Consider the following 22,768-nt stretch of genomic DNA (forward strand, 5'->3'; position numbering starts at 1 on the left):
CCCAAAATCCACAAACCCAACAACCCTGGCCGCCCCATCGTCTCCGCCTGTAACTGCCCCACGGAGCTCATCTCTAAATACCTCGACCGTGTCCTTGCCCCCCTAGTGGCATCTCTTCCCTCCCACATCCACGATACCAACCATGCTCTCCGGCTTTTCAACTCTTTCTCCTTTCCTCCCGGCTCCTCCAAAATCCTTTTTACTATGGACATCCAAAGCCTCTATACTGTTATCCCACCACGAAGGACTGCAGGCCCTTCGACACTTTCTTGACCTCCGCTCTAACCCTGTACCTGACACCTCCACACTCATTCGTCTGGCCGAACTGTCCTTACTCTGAACTGCTTCTCGTTCGCGGGCGAGTTCTACCATCAGGTCTCGGGAGTGGCCATGGGAACGCGAATGGGCCCCAACTATGCGAACCTGTTCGTTGGCTATGTTGAGGCCCAAATATTCTCTAATTTCACTGGTCCCACTCCTGAACTATATGGTCGTTATATTGACGACATTATCGGTGCCCCTCACTCTCCAGCGAACATCTAGATTCCTTCCTCTCTTTCGTCCAATCTTTCCATCCAGCCCTCCACTTCACTTCCACTATCTCCAACACCTCTGTCTCCTTCCTCGACATTTCGGTTAGCATTCTTCACTCCACTCTTACCACCTCCATTCACTACAAACACACAGATTCACACTCATACCTCAACTTCTCTTCCTCCACCCAGAACACACCAAGCTTTCCATCCCCTATTCCCAATTCCTCCATCTACGTAGGCTCTGTAGTGACGACCATGACTTTGAGACTCAGTCTCAACGTATGGCTCACCACTTCACCCTACGTGGATACCCCCTCACCACTATCCACACCACCCTTGCCAGAGCACGGTCCGTGGACCGTGTATCTGCTCCTCTCCCCGAAACCCGCCCTGTAGTCTCCCGCTTCCCATTTCCCCTCAATTACCACCCCACGACCCTACGTCTCCAACGCACCATTCTTCGAGCTTTCCGTCATCTCCAGTCCGACCGTCCACTTCACACCTCTTCCCTAACTGACCCCTCCCCCTTTCAAACGAGCCCACAACCTTCGAGACCTTTTGGTCCATAGCTCCTTCCCTGACCCTACCTCCCAACCCGGCTCGTTCCCCTGCTCCCGCCCACGTTGCCGCACTTGCCCTACCTCTCCAACACACCCGCCTCACTAGCACCCACCATCGACCCTATCACTCATTCCACTCCTTCACTGCACCTCCAGCAATATTATCTATTGCATCTCTTGCTCTCTCTGCAATTCCTTGTACATCGGACAAACGGGACGCCGCTTGGTGACCGGTTCGCGGAACACCTTCGTGACATCCACCTTGCGAACGAACACACCGGTCTCACGCCATTTCCGCTCCACCGGTCACTCCTTGCAACACCTATCTGTGTTCGGTTTGTCCTTACACAGAGCCATCCGGATTCCCGTTTGCGCCGTGAACAGGAATTAATCTTCTCTCTTCGCTCTTATACGCCATTGGTCTCAACTCTCCCCCCCCTCCTCATCTAACCCCCCTCTCCACCTATCCTTCCCCCCCGACCCTACTTCTTCAGTCCTTCATCCTTTCACCCTACTCCCCTTCCCTTCTTCCCTCTTTCTCCCTCCCTCCTTCCCTCTTCTCCCTCCCTCCTTCCTCTTCCCCTTCCCTCTGCTCCCTCACTCCCCTTCTCTCTCTCCCTCTCTCTTTCTCCTCCTCCCCCTCCTTCCTCCCCTCCTCCCCCCCTCCTCCCCCTCTTCTTCCCCTCCCCTTCTCCCCCTCTTCTCCCCCTCCCCCTCTTCTCCTCACTACACCACACGACTTTACACATCACATCATATATGATGTGCCATACTAATACATACACCAACTAATACATGCTAATACGTACTAATACATACTAATACATACTAAACTGAGGATAATAATCATCTCCTCTTGCTGACATCCTAGTTGCTCTTAGTTCTAAAGTGATATTTTGATATTTCTATGTGTAACAATCTAAGTAAATTTGTATGTGTGTGTATATATGTATGTATGTAAGTATATATATGCTTATATACAAATATGTCTATACATATACACAAATATGTATGTTTTCAAATAATACATATGTATATATATATATATACATACACATACACGCCACATACATACAAACACACAAACACAAGTTTGTTGCTATATATTTGGTCATTACCTGTGGTTGACCTTTTGGAAATGTATAGAATTATCCTGAATCAGGCTATGATTGTTTTTAAAAATATCTTATATTTTATGTCTCACATATACACACAGGTGCATACTCACAAATATTTCATGTTTGGTTTAATAACTATAATTTTATCATATCGACTCGTGACCATTTTCATAGATTTCCAAGCTATTTCCACACTACCAGACTCCCCTTGTATATAAACAAAGGGAAGAAAGCCTTGTTAATATGTCTTGAAATTTTGGAGCCATAACTACAAAATGTTGTTAATTGTTGTCTTGTTTAACTAGTTATAGAATGCTATTGGTTTGAATAATTTCAATATTGGTAAAAGTTTGTGGTTACAGATCAGAGACTGGAGGCATCTTGAAGAACTTGAGAACAAGTACAACATATGATAAGGTTTGCAGTTATCATAAAGACTTTTACCGACCTGAAAATCTTTGCCTAATCATAACGGGTCAACTGAGTAATGACGACCTATTTCATCAACTGCAGAAGTTTGAAGAAAAGATCGTTAAAAAGAATAATAAAGCTCCATTCTCTCGGCCATGGCAATCATCCATAACTCCATTGACTGGATCACTTGTAAAAGCAATTCTTTACCCTTCAGATGAAGACACTCATGGTTTAGTTCTCTCTGCATGGAGAGGTCCACATTCACCAACCCTATACATACACACGTCCAGACCCCTCATACGCACTTATACTCTCTCATACACACACACACACACTTATACATACTAATACGTACTAATACATACTAATACATACTAATACATACACCAACCCCATACATACGCACGTCCAGACCTATCCTACGCACTAATACTCTCTCATACACACACACACACATACACCCTTATACATACTAATACATACTAATACATACACCAACCCTATACATACACACATCCAGACCCCTCCTACGCACTAATAGCTGGTCATTCAACCCTATTATCAACCCTATTATCTCCCCTTATTTCGCTCTCGCGTCTCATGTTTGATCTTTGATCTGGCCGAAATCAGATCGCCATGTTGATTAGTTAGTTACTGCACGCATTTTTTTTCTCTCCTTCTTTCTGTGTTTTTTTTTCTCTCTGTGTATCTTTCTGTTGAAGAGCGTAGGCTCGAAACGTTAAAGACTTGTTTTATTTATATTTCCTGAGCGCCATACTAATACAATTGTTTGTTTGTTTTCCGCCTGCCTTCGTCTTTTGTCTATTTTCATAAAGCTTCCCGTTATATATATATATATATATATATATATATATATTACTCTATCTAGCTCAGTAACATATCATTCATGTAAATTATTCTTTCAGTATTCTCTCATTACTCTGTCTAGCTCAAATATGTTTTTCGTTTAGTCTTGTTTCCCTGTTGCTCCCGATTCATAGCCACTTATCTTTCCCCTAAAATCATGACTTTCTCAGATTTTTCAAACCTACTTTCTTGCTCACACGATTAACAGAACCTCTTCCTAGTTTATGGACTAGTTAGATTGCCTGACGAACTCAGATTTTACCTTTTTTCCCCCCAAGTCTATATTAATTATCAAATAATAAATATTATCGACACTGCCGTCCCCTTTCAACTATGCTAGTCAAAGTTCCTCACACCACTTCCTCCCATGTGTTCCTTGACCACCTCTTTCCCCCCCTCTCTAACTAACCCTGTCTCTCTCCCTATGTTTCCCTATGTCCCCCTCTTTCCATAACCACCATCGCCATATATAAACGAGCGAACGCATAATCGGTAATCCCACATGCTTCCAAATCCCTAACGAAGAATTACGCACAGCTCATGAATGGTTAAAGTTAAGAAATTCTTCTTTCAACCTCGCTTTCCTCTACCTTCTATCTTTGCACGTATCATCATTATTCTTTCATTATTCTTCGATTACTCTCTCATTATATTATTCTTCAGTACTCTCTCACTATATTATTCTTTCAGTATTCTCTCATTATTCTGTCTAGCTCAGTAACATGCCATTCATGTAAATTATTCTTTCAGTATTCTCTCATTACTCTGTCTAGCTCAAATATGTTTTTCGTTTAGTCTTGTCTCCCTGTTGCTCCCGATTCATAGCCACTTATCTTTCCCCTAAAATCATGACTTTCTCAGATTTTTCAAACCTACTTTCTTGCTCACACGAGCATGGCCGCAGTCAAAGGACTGAAACAAGTAAAAGAGTAAAAGAGTCCGAATGAAGATGGTGATAAAGCAGATGTAAAATGATTCATAAGGGGTCTGGAACATGTATACAGTCTATGTATAAAGTCTTACAGCCGTTTCGGAAAGATATAGGTTGCTATGGGCGAGCTAACTCCAATCATAGCAATACTCGGTATTTCTCTCATCAGAGTTAATAGAATCACAAGGTTCAAATTTTAAAGGCTAAAGGTGTGTTACATAAAAATCAAATGTTTGATCGGACCATCATCTTTGGACATATGATATTAAACACAGTATATATATATATATATAATACATATATATGGTGATTAGACATATTCTTTACAGAGCACTGGAAACGAACGACCACGCCTGTATGACAGTGATGCTCATTTACAACTATCACAGGATGTCAAGAGAAGTGTGCAGACTAATACACACACACACTCTCTCTCTCTCTCTCTCTCTCCCTCCCTCTCTCATCTTTTACTTGTTTCAGTCATTAGATAGCGACCATGCTGAGGCACTCCCTTGAAGAATTTTACTTAAACAGATCGTTCCTAGCATTTATTTTTTTTAAGCCTTGTACTAATTCCAACAGTCTCTTTTTGCCAAATTACTTAGGAGGATGTAAACACACCAACATCAATTATCAAGCTGTTGGGGTGGAGAACAAACAGAAACAAGAGTGCACACACATTATATGTATGTATAATATGTTTTATATATAATATATATATATATATATATATAATATATATATATATATATATTTATATATATTTATATAATAATTCAATTTTAAAAATTTAAAGAAAAGTTCTTTTAAAAGATATTTGTATAGTGTTCAAATATAAGTAGCATTTTCCTTGTTTCTGCCTTTCACTGTCTCTCTTGTTTACACTTGTGCGTTCGAGGTCTCAAAATGACTGAAACCGGTACTGAAATGTTCTTTATAAAATTATTTTAGCATTTTCTATCTGACTTGTTTTTTCATATATATATATATATATATATATATATATATATATATACATATATATATATATACGTATGTGTGTGTGAGAGAGAGAGAGAGAAATATAGGTTTAAGTAGAACAATTCAAACTTTTTTGAGAAGGAAGTAATTCTAATAAATTTATCATATTCAGAAATATCCTGCTAGAGCAAGCAATAAGAATGTGAAAATAACAATTGAAAAGTTTGTTATGGTATATAAGATACCCTGAACAATTATAAAAAGTGAGAAAAGATGTTAAAAATATCAAAATTAGATTTAATAAGCACATACAAATGTTTCAAAGGGCAATACAAATATGTCAGAAAAAATTTATAATAATAATACTTATAATTAAAGTTATGTATTTTCATTCTTGTCAGTGTGAAGAGTTTAAGGAAAAAACATTCAAGAAAGTTATTAATAAAAATCAAAAAGCAAAAGCAAATGGGATAATTTTGATTTTTTAACATCTTTTCTTCATTTTTATAATCGTTTATGGTATTTTTATACCTTTAACGAACTTTTTATACCTATAATGTACTGTGAAGGCGCATGGCTCAGTGGTTAGGGTGTTGAGCTTAAGATCGTGAGGTTGTGAGTCTGATTCCCAGCCTGGGTTGTGTGTTGTGTTCTTGAGCAAGACACTTTATTACTCCAGTTCACTCACCTGTAAGAATGAGTTGCAACGTCACTGGTGCCAAGCTGTATCAGACCCTTGGCCTTTCCCATGGAAAACATCGGTGGCTTGGAGAGGGGAAGCCGGTATCCATGGGTGACTGCTGGTCTTCCGTAAAAACAACACTAGGTGGGGCATTCACCAGTGAGGTGACTTTCTGTCCAGATTTGTACTCCAGAGGGGAATCTCTTAGGTGCACCCATGGTCATTCCTGACTGACAGAGTCAAGTTAAGTGTTATATATATATATATATATATATAATATATATATATATACATATATATATATATACGTATGTGTGTGTGAGAGAGAGAGAGAGAAATATAGGTTTAAGTAGAACAATTCAAACTTTTTTGAGAAGGAAGTAATTTCTAATAAAAATTTATCATATTCAGAAATATCCTGCTAGAGCAAGCAATAAGAATGTGAAAATAACAATTGAAAAGTTTGTTATAGGTATAAAGATACCCTGAACAATTATAAAAAGTGAGAAAAGATGTTAAAAATATCAAAATTAGATTTAATAAGCACATACAAATGTTTCAAAGGGCAATACAAATATGTCAGAAAAAATTTATAATAATATACTTATAATTAAAGTTATGTATTTTCATTCTTGTCAGTGTGAAGAGTTTAAGGAAAAAACATTCAAGAAAGTTATTAATAAAAATCAAAAAGCAAAAGCAAATGGGATAATTTTGATTTTTTAACATCTTTTCTTCATTTTTATAATCGTTTATGGTATTTTTATACCTTTAACGAACTTTTTATACCTATAATGTACTGTGAAGGCGCATGGCTCAGTGGTTAGGGTGTTGAGCTTAAGATCGTGAGGTTGTGAGTCTGATTCCCAGCCTGGGTTGTGTGTTGTGTTCTTGAGCAAGACACTTTATTACTCCAGTTCACTCACCTGTAAGAATGAGTTGCAACGTCACTGGTGCCAAGCTGTATCAGACCCTTTGCCTTTCCCATGGAAAACATCGGTGGCTTGGAGAGGGGAAGCCGGTATCCATGGGTGACTGCTGGTCTTCCGTAAAAACAACACTAGGTGGGGCATTCACCAGTGAGGTGACTTTCTGTCCAGATTTGTACTCCAGAGGGGAATCTCTTAGGTGCACCCATGGTCATTCCTGACTGACAGAGTCAAGTTAAGTGTTATATATATATATATTATATATATATATATATATATATATATATACGCACAAATCAAAATCGAAATCGATCAACATCAATGGAAATTGCAGCTGTGATACCAGTGCCGGTGGTACGTAAGAGAACCATCCGAACGTGGCCGTTGCCAGTGCTGCCCCGACTGGCCTCGTGCCGGTGGCACGTAAAAAGCACCATCCGATCGTGGCCATTGCCAGCCTCGTCTGGCACGTAAAAAGCACCCACTACACTCACGGAGTGGTTGGCGTTAGGAAGGGCATCCAGCTGTAGAAACATTGCCAGATCAGACTGGTCCTGGTGCAGCCTTCTGGCTTCCCAGACCCCAGTTGAACCATCCAACCCATGCTAGCATGGAAAGCGGACGCTAAATGATGATGATGATGATGATGATGATACACACACACAAATATGTACCATAAGCATTATTTTTACAGTGTATATATTTACAATATTTATATATACATTATTTAGCAGTATTTTTCCTCTTGTTTCAGTCATCAGACTGTGGCCATGCAGGAGCACTGCCTTGAAGAAGTTTCACTTGAATGAATTGACCTCAATACTTATTTCTTTTTTGTTCAACCACTAAGTTATGGGGATGTAAACACACCAACACTGGTTGTCAAAGATCGGTGGAGGACAAACACAAGACACACACACACACACACACACACGTATTCTGAGTTTAAATGCTGCCAAGGTTAACTTTATCTTTCAGGTCAATGAAATAAAGTAAAAGTCAAGTGCTGGAGTTAATGTAATTGACTTATCCCCTCCCCCCAGAATTGCTGGCCTTGAGCCCTGCAAGATACTGGTGTGGGAATACTTTAATGAGGGAATGTTGTGATCTCAGCCACTTAAATGCCATGGAAAACAGATAACTGATCTTATGAATCATGGCGCTCAAGAACAGTATAACCCCCACCCCCGTATGCATGTGTGTGTGTGCATGTGTCTTCTTAATATCAGAGATAAGACAACTAGTGTAATCAAAAATTAAGCCACAACACAAATAAAAATACTGTAAACATACTAAGAAAATTAATGTCATCTCAGCTCAAACATTTAAACAATTTCCTGTTGGTCAGGAAACATAAGATAAGCGAGTGTAGGATTTAGTTCCTCGTCCTTATTCCCTCAATTTATCAACCAAACTTTTCAAATGTCCACACTGTAAATCTGTCTTTGAAACCTTCAGGGTTGCGGGTTAACTTCTATTTAATTTATGGGTTAGACAAAAAAAAAAATTGAATGATGAATTTTATTTGTAATTATAGAGTAAAATACACATATCAGCCATTCATCATGTGATCATGTGATCAACCAGACTATTGGATGTTGTTATATTATACATCGCTGGTCACATTGTGCTTTGCATAATTTTAGTTTTTGAATGATGCCACTCTATTGGCTAGGTAACCAGGTCAACATTCCCTCTGATTGGAAGGCTACTGTCACACGATAACCCCATTACAGCTGAGTGGACTGGAGCAACACAACACACAGCCAGTATGGGAATTGAAACTGCAATCTCATGATTGTGAGTGCAACACACCTAGCCACTAAGCCATGCATGCCCGCATTAGACATTCATAAACACAGAAAATTTGTTAACTTCATTTAATCATTATTTCAGGTCAAAAGATTTCATCACAAAATCTGCAACCTGGTCACCAACACAGTTCCACAGTAACTGGTCTGAGACGAGGTTGTTGGCCAGTATACACATGGCTTCATCATCATCATCATCATCATCATCATTTAATGTCCATTGTCCAAGCTGGCATGGTTTGGATGGTTTGACCAGGGCTGGTAAGCTGAGGGGCGGCACCAGACTGCAATCTGATTTGGTATACTTTCTACAGCTGGATTTCCTTCCTCATGCCAACCACTCCGAGAGTGTAATGGATGTTTTACGTGCCATTTGTGTGACACCAGTATCTGCCACAACTATGATTTCACTTGGGTTTATGGCTCTTCTTTTCGAGCACAGCATATTGCCAAAGGTCTTGGTTGTTTGTCATCACCTCTGTAACACCCAATACTTGAAAGGTGATTTTTATGTGCCACCAGCACAGGTGCCAGTTACGCGACACTGGCATCAGCCATGACTATGATTTCACTTAGCTTGATGGGTCTTCTCATGCACAGCATATCACCAAAGGTCTCGGTCACTAGTCATTGCCTCCGTGAGGCCCAACGTTCAAAGATCATACTTCACCACCATGCCCCATGTATTTCTGGGTCTACCTCTTCCACAGGTTCCCTCTATGGTTATAGATCGGCACTTGTTTACACAGCTGTCCTCATTCATGTGCTTCACATGACCATACCAGCACAGTTGTCTCTCTTGCACACCACATCTGATGCCTCTTATGCCCAACTTTTCTCTCAAGATGCTTACACTCTGTCATACATGCACACTGACATTGCACATCCAGCGAAGCATGCTAGCTTCATTTCTTTCAGGCCTACACATGTCCTCAGCCCTCACAGCCCATGTTTCACTGCCGTGTAGCACAGCTGTTCACACACAGGCATTATACAGTTCGTCTTTCACTCTGCAAAGGAGGCCCTTTGTTACCAACAGAGGTCAGAGCTCTCTGAACTTTGCCCAGCCTATTCTTATTCTCGCAGCTACACTCTCAGAGCATCCACTTCTGCTACTGACTTGGTCACCTAGGTAATGGAGGCTATCAACTACCTCTAGCTTACCCACCTGGCATTTGACGGAGTCTATTTTCTGTCCATTTTTAGTGTTTATTGTAACTGTGCACCTTCCACACATGAAAACTATTTTCCCAGTTAACCTTCCACTGATATTGCTGCACCTCTTATGTGTCCATAGCTTGCACTTGGTACATCTTATGGGATTTCTGTCTTCACCTTTCCTACAGATCAAGCAGGGCCATCTACCTGAAGGAATTTTTGGTTTGTCTGCCTTCCTACTTACTAAGACTTTGGTTTTTGCTAGGTGAACTCTAAGGCTCTTCGATTATAGACCTTACTTCCACACCTGAAATCTTCTCTAGTTCTGGTAGTGATTCAACAATAAGAACATGGTCATCAGCAGAGAGGAGCTCCCAGGGGCAGCCCATTTTGAATTCCTCTGTTATTGTCTGGAGGACTATGATGAACAAGAGGGGGGGGGACTGATCACTGGTGAACCCCTACTTGTACCCTGAATTCATCACTATACTTGTTGCCAACCCTGAGCTTACTGACAGCATCCCTGTACATGGCTTGTACAGCCCTTACCAACCACTCATCTATCCCTAGTTTCAGCCTTGACAACCAGATAAGGGATTGAGGCACTCTGTCAAAGGCTTTCCCCATGTCAACAAAAGTCAAGTACAGAGGTTTTAAATACAGAGGGGGACAGTCACAATAACATACTAACACACACATATATCTGACAGGCTTCCACACAATTTCCATCTACCAAATTCACTCACAAGGCATTGGTCAGCTTGGGGCTATAGTAGAAGACACTTAGACAAGGTGCTGTACAGTGGGACTGAACCTAAAACCATGTGGTGGCAAAATGAGCTTCTTAACTACACAGCTATGCCGGTACCCAATAAAAGTGTATGAATTAGTATCTAATTAAAGACGTAATAATCAGACATTCGTTAACATAAATAGAGGGGAGGAGATGGGGGAGAGAGGGTAGAGGGGGGAGATGTCTTATATGAAAAGAAGCCACCAAAGAATCATTACTCACCCATTTGGTAAAAATGGAGTTGATGTAGAATTAATCACGCCACTTATCCAAAAACGGTTGGGATCCTGAAGGAATAAAAGAAAAACAAAGTTTATTTTTCAAAAATATCTTTATATATTTATTCACGAGTACAACAGAATATGAAAAACAGGAAAAGGTTAGTGACAAGAAGACTCTAAAGTCTTGCATTAAATAAATGTCTGTCAAAAGCCATGCTAGCCTTGCTGGGAAAACTGACATTAAACAAGGAATGGTAATGTATGAAGCTATCTCCATGATGCTTTATTTTGCCAACATCTATTCAATTTTAGAATGTTACATATAAAAGTTACAAGTTTCTGAAGATTTGGTAATTAGTATTACAAAGTCAGAAAACAACACAGCTCCCATGACTTTCGGAAACATTTTTTCATGCTCAGAGTTGCTGTAGCATGGAATAAACTGCCTGCGTCAGTTGTTGACTGCCGTGACACTGCATCCTTTAAGGCCCTCATGCTTTCCGAAATCCGCCGAAACTACACCTGATTATATATACACTTTAGATGAGTTGTAGTGCACCTGAGCACTGTACACAATTATTATTATTATTATTATTAATAATCACCTTGTGTTAATGAAACACACACAAGATGATGTAACTAAATAACTTAGAAACAATCTCTCATGTTTTGTTTCATTTTATATATTTATATATATATATATATATATAGGCACTGGAGTGGGTGTGTTGTAAGATGCTTGCTCCCAACAATATGGTTCCAGGTTCAGTCCCACTGTATGGCACCTTAGGTAAGTGTCTTCTACTATAGCCCTGAGCTGACCAAAGCCTTGTGAGTGGATTTGGTAGACGGAAACTGAAAGAATCCTGCCATATGTGTGTGTGCGTATGTATTTGTGTGTCTGTGTTTGTACCCCCCACCATCATCTGACAATCAATGTTGGTGTGTTTACGTCCCCATAACTGATAGAATAAGTACTAGGCTTACAAAGAATAAGTCCTGGGGTTGATTAGTTTGACTGAAGGCAGCGCTCCAGCATGGCCACAGTCAAATGACTGAAACAAGTAAAAGAGTAAATATGTGCACGTGCATGTGCGTGTGTGTGTGTGTGTGTGTGTATATATATATATACATTTACATATATAAATGTGGTTTTGGTTGTTTTGACTGCTCCTTCTAGCATGTGAGCCTGCCTGTTAAGGGTCGCCTCTTTTGTGTTTAAATGTACACTGATTCACTAATTTTATATACATATATATATATATAGGTTTCAAATTTTGGTACAAGGCCCACAATTTCAGGAGAGTGGTGTGGTGGAGGTAAGTCAATTACATTAACCCCAGTACAAAACTGGTACTTATTTTATCAACTTTGAAAGGATGAAAGGTAAACTTGATACTGGTGGTATATGAACTCTGAAAAAAGGCCACTAAGCATTTTGTCTGACATGGTAACAGTTTTGCCAGATCACCATATATATATATATAATATATATATGGTGGTGGTTGTCTACTCCTTATGCAGAGTTTGACCACCTCCTCCTGGACCTACACCTTAGCACCATCATGGCATTTGATGTGACTTTTTAAACCAGACAATGTTCTGAAAGAGACACCCACATAGACTGCATATCCAATTTGGACCACCAAGAGCTGAAGATAAGTTCTGATCTTTGTGGATCTTAAAACGTCTTTTGAGGCCTCTATTAGATTTGCAGACCTTCTAGCATATATTACAATGAAAAGCGTGCACAGAATCATATAGTCAGAATAGTTGGTGGAGGTTTGTTTTCCATGGGTTTGCAAATGAGATTTGAGCCCAGCAAAAAGAACACATGGTCTGTCATAAACATATATATAGGCGTAGGAGTGGCTGTGTGGTAAGTAGCTTGCTTACCAACCACATGGTCCCGAGTTCAGTCCCACTGCATGGCACCTTGGGCAAGTGTCTTCTACTATAGCCTCGGGCCAACCAAAGCCTTGTGAGTGGATTTGGTAGACGGAAACTGAAAGAAGCCCATCGTATATATGTATATATATATATGTGTGTGTGTGTTTGTGTGTCTGCGTTTGTCCTCCCAACATCGCTTGACAACTGGTGCTGGTGTGTTTACGTCCCCGTAACTTAGCGGTTCGGCAAAAGAGACTGATAGAATAAGTACTAGGCTTACAAAGAATAAGTCCTGGGGTCGATTTGCTCGACTAAAGGTGGCGCTATAGCATGGCCGCAGTCAAATGACTGAAACAAGTAAAAGAGTAAAAGAGTATATATATATACTCATACACACACACACCACACATATATACATACAAGGTCTGATCAGTAAGTATCTAGACTGTTGCCATGGTCAACAAAGCTAAAGTATGAAGAGTGAAGAAGCCGCTTGGCAAAGATTGACCTTCAGCTCTGCTGTACATGTGCACCAAGTTTTAACATTCTAGCTCACTTCCACTGATTACAGCAGTGCTTGGAAGGAAGGTGTGTAACGGGTGATCGATGCAATGACCATGACAGAGACAGTTGAGCAGAGAATCTGCATCAAATTTTGCCAAAAAAGTTTTAACATTCTGGCTGACTTTCCCTGTTTACAGCATTGCTTGGAATTAAGATGTGTAGCGTGTGATTGTCACATTGACCATGACAGAGAAAGTTGTCATGACGATACCTGCTCAGAGACCAATGCAAAGTTGCAGAGAGTGTAACTAACAGCTAAGCCCGGTTTCACCCGGTCGGTTTGGATGATGTGGCTGTAAAACCTGTTCTGTGTAAGCATTCGACTTGTTTGGGCACACTTATGTTAAACAATTTTAGAATTACTTCTTTCTGTCAAAACACTAAAAATAACTGACCAACAAAAAAAAACCCAACCAAGATTCAACCAAATCAAAAAATGAACCCAAATACTAAGTGAACAAAGATGAACCATACCTCTTCCATTGCACTTACACATGCGCACGCACAAACACACACACACACATTCACCTAACCCCGCTTTACATACACACACATATATTCACTCAGAGTTGAAACACTGTTTGATTTATTTTTTCAGTGTACAACTTTCATCATCCCATTACCAAGTATGACATCACCCCTTCCTTCCTTATTCATCTATCACCCCTTCCTTTCTCATTCATAAACACAAGGGTATTATTATAGTAGATTATCTCGGTAACCATGGGAGCAACGAAAAAAATACAACGCCCAAACAATACCACCGGATTATTCTATATATCTGTGTAATTTTTCATGCAATTCCACCCAGCTGTTTGACCATGAATACCAAGACAAGAAAGAAGCTCCCATGTCCAGCGCCGCTCTGACTGGCCTCGTGCCGGTGGCACGTAAAAAGCACCATCCGTTCGTGTCCGTTGCCAGCCTCGTCTGGCCCCCGTGCCAGTGGCACATAAAAAGCACCATCTGTTCGTGGCCGTTTGCCAGCTCTGTCTGGCACCTGTGCGGGTGGCACGTAAAAAGCACCCACTACACTCACGGAGTGGTTGGCGTTAGGAAGGGCATCCGGCCGTAGAAACACTGCCAGATCTGACTAGGCTTGATGAAGCCTTCTGGCTTCACAGACCCCAGTTGAACCGTCCAACCCATGCTAGCATGGAAAACGGACGCTAAACGATGATGATGATGATGATGATATAATGTAAATAAGTATTTATGCATGAATGTATGGATATATATAGGGAGGTTCAGTCATAACATCGTGGCCAAGTGTTTTCAATTTTAGGCTTCAGTTAGACCAATGCCTTGTGAAAGATAATGGCAGAGGGAAAATGTGTAGATGCTCTGTGTGTGTGTGTGTGTGCATGTCTGGGTTCGTCCCACACCACTGTTTGACAACCAGTTAGTGTGCTTACATCCCCATAACTTAGCGGTTCAGCAAAGAGACCAATAAAATAAGTACCAGGCTTTAAAAAGTAAGAACCAAGTTCAATTCAGTTAAAAGTTCTTGGTTGGTCATGGCGATACCTGCTGAGAGACCTACGCAAAGTTGCAGAAAGCATATGGAGAGGAGTGTATGAGTCACTCACAAGTGTACGAGTGGTTCAGATGTCTCCAAGATGGACGAAAAAAATGTTCATAGTGATGAACACTCTAGGAGACCCGCAACCAGCAGAATTGAGAAAAAACATTGCAGAAGTAGGTGCTCCAGCATAGACACATTGTGATGACTCAAACAAGTAAAAGATAAAAGATAAACCAAATATATATTAATGTTGGAATTTAGCCATAAATTCTTAGAATTATTTTGGTCTCTGGTGATCTTTCTAAACCAATTAATCTTTGAATAGATTTTTCAATACAATTCTATATTCTATTCACATTTTGTAAATAGCGAAGTCCATTCCTGTTGTTATTATTATTATTATTATTACTAAATTCTCTTCTCTGAGGTAAATAATTGCAATGAGCAAATGAAATTTTAATAAATGTTTGGTGATATCTTTTGGCAGTTTGGTTTACATTTAGATTAACCAGAAACATAATCCAGATGCTTCAAACTGACACAGCCTGGTCTCAGTAAATATGGTAGAAAATTGGTTTCTAATTCTTTTGTTGTTATCTTTTGGAGAAGCTTCAAAACTAATTTTAGCCATAAAAATGCATTTGCAATGCAGGAAGGAATATCTTGTAAGTGTGATGAACAAAGAGAATAAAAATAACACAGGAGGAACAAATTTTAATAGACATTGCATTAGTTTAGAGCTTAAAAGGAAGGGAAAGTGTATTGACGCTTCGGACAGTAATCATTCATCAAAAGAAAAGCATAGGAAGGGTGAGAAAGAGGAAAATTGACAAGAAAAAGAAACAAAAATTGGTGAGGGGGGATTAAGAAACCAGGTGAGAATGCAGCCATGTGGTGGTGGTGAGTCATGAAGGAAGGAGGAGTGGGGGATGCACAAAAATGCTAGACCAGGAGGAAAGGTAGTATCTGACCATTGACAGGACCTCCAAGATTGACATGATTACAAAGAATAAGCGCTGGGGTCGATTTGTTCAACTAAAGGCGGTGTTCCAGCATGGCTACAGTCAAATGACTGAAACATATAAAAGAATAAAAAGAATATTGCTGGTGGAGTGGGGGGGGGTCTGAAGCTAACCCTTCTTTCTACAAGTCAGAGTCTTTCCAAATGCCAATGAGTTTACAATGTGGACTGGGTGCTTTGAAGTGGCACCTACACTGACAGGGTCACCAAGTACCTTGCAAGACTAAAAAAAGAAAAAAGTATTAGTAATGGTGGGAGTGATAGTGAGAGAGGAGGTAGGGGTGAAAGTAGAAGTGAAAGTGATAGCAGTGGTGGCTGTGGTAGGGGTGACATAATATTCTTTGTGTGTCAGGAAATTGTGTTCAGTGGACCATGACAGGTGACATTGTTAGAATAAATACCAACACATTCCATCTAACACATACATGTACAGGGAGACACACGCACACATACATACATCAATACACACACGTCAACACATGCATACACTGCGACCCACACATACACACACACACATGCACACAAACACACATACAGAAACACACCAGTATGTAGACATGCAGACACATGCATACACACACATAAACACACTGACACACTCAATGACACAAACACATACATGGATGCACAAATATGCACGTACTCCCACACACATGTACACCTACATACATACAAAAACATGCAGAAACCAACACATATCCACCAAAATGCTCATATGAACACACACATACACACACATACACATTCTCTCTCTCTTTCTCTCACACACACACTTCAATGACGGATTTGATGACTGAATGATCTAGCAAAAGGACTTTGTATTTGTGTGTGGTGTGTGTGTGTGTGAAAGAGAGAGAGAGAGAGACAGACAGAGACAGAAATGACATAAATGATGGATGAAGGCAGCTGGGACCACGAGATGGTGTGATCCTCCCTGTGTAGAACACATTTTTGTTATTCTTTTTTATATTTTTTTGTTTCAGTCATTTGACTGCAGTCATGCTGGAGCACCACCTTTAGTCAAGCAAATCGACCCCAGGACTTATTCTTTGTAAGCTTAGTACTTATTCTATTGGTCCCTCCTGCTGAACCACTAAGTGATGGGGTGTAAACACACCAGCATCGGTTGTCAAGCGATGTTGAGGGGACAAACACACACACACACATATATATAGGATGGGCTTCTTTCAGTTTCCGTCTACCAAATCCACTCACAAGGCTTTGGTAAGCCTGAGACTATAGTAGAGAACACTTGTGCAAGGTGCCATGCAGTAGGACTGAACCTGGAACCATGTGGTTGGTAAGCAAGCTACTTACTACACAGCCACTCCTGTGCCTATATATATATATATACATACACATATATATATATATATATATGACGGGCTTCTTTCAGTTTCCGTTTACCAAATCCACTCACAAAGCTTCGATCAGTCTGAAGCTATAGTAGAAGACACTTGCCCAAGGTGCCATGCAGTGGGACTGGACCCGGAACCATGTGGTTAGTAAGCAAGCTACTTACCACACAGCCACTCCTGTCGTATTTATTTTGTATTTTTCAGTAATTTTTTTAATTAATTTCTAGGGTTGATGCCCTTTGTAATGCCAACTTGTTCACACACACACACCCACACACAAGTATACATCTGACCCCTCTGTGCTTTCTTCTCTCCTTTTCCTACCAAGAGAGCCGTGTATCTCCTCTACAACACAACACGTGTTTCTGTCCTTCTTTCATGCATCGTTTAGCATCCGCCTTCCATGCTTGCATGTGTGGGATGGTTTTACAGGTGTTGGCCGGGCATAAGCCTACACCAGACTTCTGTAACTATTTTGGCAAGATTTTTAGAGCTGGATGCCCTTCCTAACACCAACCTTACATGGACTTAGTGCTTTTTACATGGCACAAGAACAGGTGAGGACAGTTTTGGCAAGGCTTTCACAGCTGGAAGCTCTTCTAAGTGCCAACCACTTTACAGTGTGAATTGGGTGCATTTTAAGTGGCACCCCTCATCACCTAATGTAAAGACACCTCTCTTGATACTACAGAGCCACCCTCACTCATGGGCTTTTGTCTTGCAAGTTACTTGGTAACTTCATTGCTGTTGATGCTACATAAAAAACACCCAGTACACTCTGTGAAGTATTTGGAAATAGGAAATACATCCAGCAGCAGAAATCATGTAGACTCTGGAACATGGTATAGCCTTCTTGCTCAGAAGCACCAAACACTCCATCTAGCTAATGCTAGCATGGATGCTGCTGCTGATATATATATATATATATATATATATATATATATATATATATATATATATATATATATACACGCATATATATATATTATAGGTGCAAGTGTCTATCGTCATCATCATTTAATGTTGTCCATCGTCCATGCTAGCATGGGTTGGATAGTTTGACCAGAGCTGGTAAACTGGAAGACTGCACCAGACCCCAGTCTGATTTGGCATGGTTTTCTATGGCTGGATGCCCTTCCTAATGGCAACCACTCCAAGAGTGTAATTAATGCTTTTACGTGCCACTGACTCCAGTATCTGTCACGACTGCGATTTTGCTTGGCTTGATGGGTCTTCTTTTCAAGCATGACATAATGCCAAAGGTCTCAGTCATTGCCTCCCTGAGGCCCAACACTCAAAAGGAACTCAGCCACTTTGCTTCCATGAGGCCCAATGTTCGAAAAGCACTCAGCCACTTTGCCTCTGTGAGGTACAACGCTCAGAAGGAACTCAGTTATTTTGCTTCCATGAGGCCCAACACTCGAAAGGGACTCAGCCACTTTGCCTCTGTGAGGCCCAATACTCGGAAGGAACTTAGCTTCTTTGCCTCCATGAGGTTCAACATTCAAAAGCAAGCCTCTGTGAGGCCCAACATATGTATGGTTAAAAAGCTTGCTTTCCAACCGTGGGGTCTCAAGTTCAATCCCACTGTAGAGCACCAAGAGTCTCCTACTCTAGCCCCAGGTCAAGTGGAGCCTTCTGAAAGGATTTTGCAGAAACAAAGTGAACGACATCCATCTATTTATGAATATTTATGTGGGTAGACTGGAGCCTGGTGCAGCCTCCTGGCTTCCCATACCCAAGTCGAAATGTCCAACCCATGCCAACATGGAAAACAGACATTAAACGATGATTATGATGATGATGTACTTTTTCTTCTGATATCATGTCATTGACCATCCCCCCAATTGTGCTGGCTGTTATTGCAGTGACTCATCCAGCATGGAAAGTGGATGTAAAACATTGATGGTACACACACATATACACACATGCACACAAACACGCGCATGCACACAAGTGGTCATCCTCTTCAGTGAGTAAAAAAAGAGCCGGCATGAATAAATATGCATAGTTCTTTAATTAAAGTCTTCCATACATACACATCTGTAATTACAGTGTTCTATACTTCCACTTCTTTAATCCAATTGCATATCTGTAATTACAGTCTTCCATACCAGCGCACCTTTAATTACTGTGTTCCATACTTTCACATCTTTAATCCAATTTGCGGCTTACATTAGATTGAATAATAACATTGTTTGCAACGTTATTTCAACTCACCACCACCACTACTACTACTGCTGCTGCTGCTACTAACAGTCCGAGCAAAAGAGGGAGCCTCTACACGGTCACATGACTTGTTAGAAACAACAGCTAAATCAAACCTTCCACCGTTTTAAACAAGGACACACTAGAAAATGTATAGTCGAAGTTACATCAAAATAATGATATAGTTAGTCATGGCTGGAATGCCTTTGATCATAGGTTTACTCGATCAGGGTTGACCCAGGGCTAAATAATAGCAGCAACAACAATATAAGATTATACTGCATTAATAATCCCCAAATTAATCACATTTAATGAGGATTAGTAACGTAATCCCTCCCCCGCTTACACACAAACGCACAAGCACTCACTTTCTCTCTCTCACACACACACATATACATATACATCCATATACACACACTGAGACACTCATGTATCATTTACATTATATATGTATACGCACATGTGTGCGTGTGTGTGCGCGGGCGTGCTTAAACATACACACACACATATATATGTATGCACACATGCACACTTTACATACACGTGTGCGCACGATCGCATTACTTTTATGACTGCAATTTACCACGGCCAACAAGATCGGCGTCGCCACCATCACCATCACCGGCATCATCACCATCACCACCACCGCCAACATAACCACTACCACCACCACCACCGCCGCCATGTCCATCATTATAACAGGTTTGGCTCGCGACATGAGATTTGTGGAAGGCAGAGAAGAGAGCAACGCGGAGTTTCTTAAAAGGAAGATCAAAGGGAGAGTTTGGCAGCGAGGTGTATGTGTGTGTGTATGTTTGTTCCCCCACCCCCACAGTCGCTTGACAACAGGTGCTAGTTTGCTCATGCCCCCCCCCATAGCTTAGCGGTTCGTCAAAAGACACCGGTAGATTAAGTACCAGACTTTTTTTTTTTTAATGAGTACCAGGGTTGCAATTCGTTCGATAAAAACCCTTCAAGGCAGTGCTCCAGCCTGGCCACCCTGCATCGTATTTACACAAACACACACGCACACACACACACAAGATCGAGAGGGGGAGAGACAGACAGATTTAGGTGTTTATGTGTAAAAGAGATGTGATGTTCGCATCAATTTTGTAACAGCTCAAGCGTAGCAGCTTCAACGTATATTTAGTGCATATGGTGATGATGATGAGGAGGAAGAAGAGGAGGCGAGGAGGGGGAATAAATCAATATCAAGGGAGTTGTTATTTAGCCCTAGGTCAGTCGTGTTTGAGGAAGCCTATGATGAAAGGCGTTCGTTCGTTGCACTCACGAACATCCGGTATTTTATTCAGTGCACTTAAGACCAGATATTTAGAATCTCCAACCTTTCTTTTAAAACACAGGAGTATGTGGTCTGAGGGAGATTTAGCTGTTGTTTCTAGGAAATCGAACCACTACTCGCGCGCGCGCGCACATACACACACACACACTAATAGACAGACAAACAGACAGGCAGAAAGAGAAAGAAAGACATACAAACAGATAGACAGATAAATAGATAGAGAGACAGAGACAGACAGACAGAGAGACAGAAAGAGGGACAGACAGGCAGACAGACAGACAAATAGACTGACATGAAGAAAGAGAGAGAGAGAGATACAGACATACAAATAGATAGATAGACAGACAGATGACAGGCAGAAAGAGAGAGAGAGAGATACAGATAGAAAGATAGATAGATAGATAGATAGATAGATAGATAGATAGATAGATAGATAGATAGATAGATAGATAGATAGATAGATAGATAGGTAGGTATAGAGAAAAAATAGAGAGAGAGGGAGAGAAATCTTAATGAGGCAAGTTCTAGGCCCTGGACTTATTGAAGATAAGAAACTGAGGATTTTGTGGTATTCATGCCTTTATTCCCCACCACCACCATGCCCACCACTAGCACTCATGAGTATACAAGAAAACCATGACCATCACCACTGCAACCACCACCACACCACCACCACCATCATCATAACCACTAGCATCAAATTCACCACCACATCAACAACTAACAGCACACCATCAACCATCACAGCCACGATTAGTCTACCGTCACTAACTTCAGCATCACCACCACCGACAACAACACGACCATCACTACCACAACCCCAACTAGCATTAATATCACCACTACCAACACTGCCACCTCAACAACCACCACGACCATCGCTATCATTAGCATCACCACCAACAACACAACGGTCACCATCACCGCGAAATTCTTTACAATCTGAGACCAAAATAGAAGTCGTTTATACCTGTAGCTATCAACCCTTTTTTTTTTTTTTACCTATGGACCCTTTTTTACTCCTATCTTACTCAGATGGACTCTCATAGCTATTTGATGTTCAAAAAATCTTATATTTTCATATTTAAATAGAATTGTATAAAAAATAAATTGTTAAAATATTTTGTCTCTTGTAGAAGCATAACGAATTTATTGGAAATAAATTTTAACAACAAAAAAAATCTTGTGAGGACCCCGAAGGGCCATATGGACCCCGGATGATGTATGTATATACGAATGTTGACATATAAAGATGATCTCGATGGGACACGAACCCTCAACAATATTAAATGAAACGTGACATCGGTTCTCCTGAAACCTATTGTTAGAAGTCACAATACCAAGTTTTTATTATGGAAAAGCCATTGTACACCGAATCGATACTGTAAATGATCGGTTCTTGTTTTATCGATTATGGAGAGACGAACGGCGAATGAGAGTAGCACTAGCTGGATTTGAACCCAGATGCATGGGAAAGAATCACAAACGGCAAAGATTTCTCTAAACAAGATTCTTTGTAATTTCTACCACCGAATGTTGGCCTCATGAAGATAGAGACAATAATTCTTCGTAATTTTGGCACAAGGCCAGCAATTTTAAAGGGAAACGGGTTTAACCGATTATATCGACCCCAGTACTCAGCTGGTACTTTATCAGTGGTCAGCCGTAAGGCCAAACCCCTTATGAGCGAGAAACTCAGGGTAACCCCATAAACCGGCCACACCCATTATAATATATATATATATATATATATATATATATATATATATATACACTCTTTACTCTTTTACTTGTTTCAGTCATGTGACTGTGGCCATGCTGGAGCACCACCTTTAGTCGAGCAAATCTCGACTTATTCTTTGTAAGCCTAGTTACCGAACCGGTAAGTTATGGGGATGTAAACACACCAGCATCGG

At 40.6% G+C, this 22,768-nt stretch overlaps 1 protein-coding gene across 5 annotated transcripts in view; it reads right to left on the minus strand.

The window, feature by feature from the left end:
- The window catches only part of LOC115209341 (N-acetylneuraminate lyase), a 200,886-nt gene that overhangs the window by 39,769 nt on the left and 138,349 nt on the right, over positions 1–22,768 (minus strand). For all 5 annotated transcript variants that reach the window (XR_003881323.2, XM_036501066.1, XM_029777706.2 and 2 more), the window contains exon 2: positions 10,982–11,046. Coding sequence is in view for 3 of the 5 variants with exons in the window: in XM_036501066.1 (XP_036356959.1) it covers positions 10,982–11,046 (65 nt within the window). In the remaining 2 variants the exon portion in view is untranslated. The remainder of the gene's footprint in view (positions 1–10,981; positions 11,047–22,768) is intronic.

The sequence above is a fragment of the Octopus sinensis genome, linkage group LG3 (assembly GCF_006345805.1).
Source record: "Octopus sinensis linkage group LG3, ASM634580v1, whole genome shotgun sequence".
Classification (NCBI taxonomy): domain Eukaryota; kingdom Metazoa; phylum Mollusca; class Cephalopoda; order Octopoda; family Octopodidae; genus Octopus; species Octopus sinensis.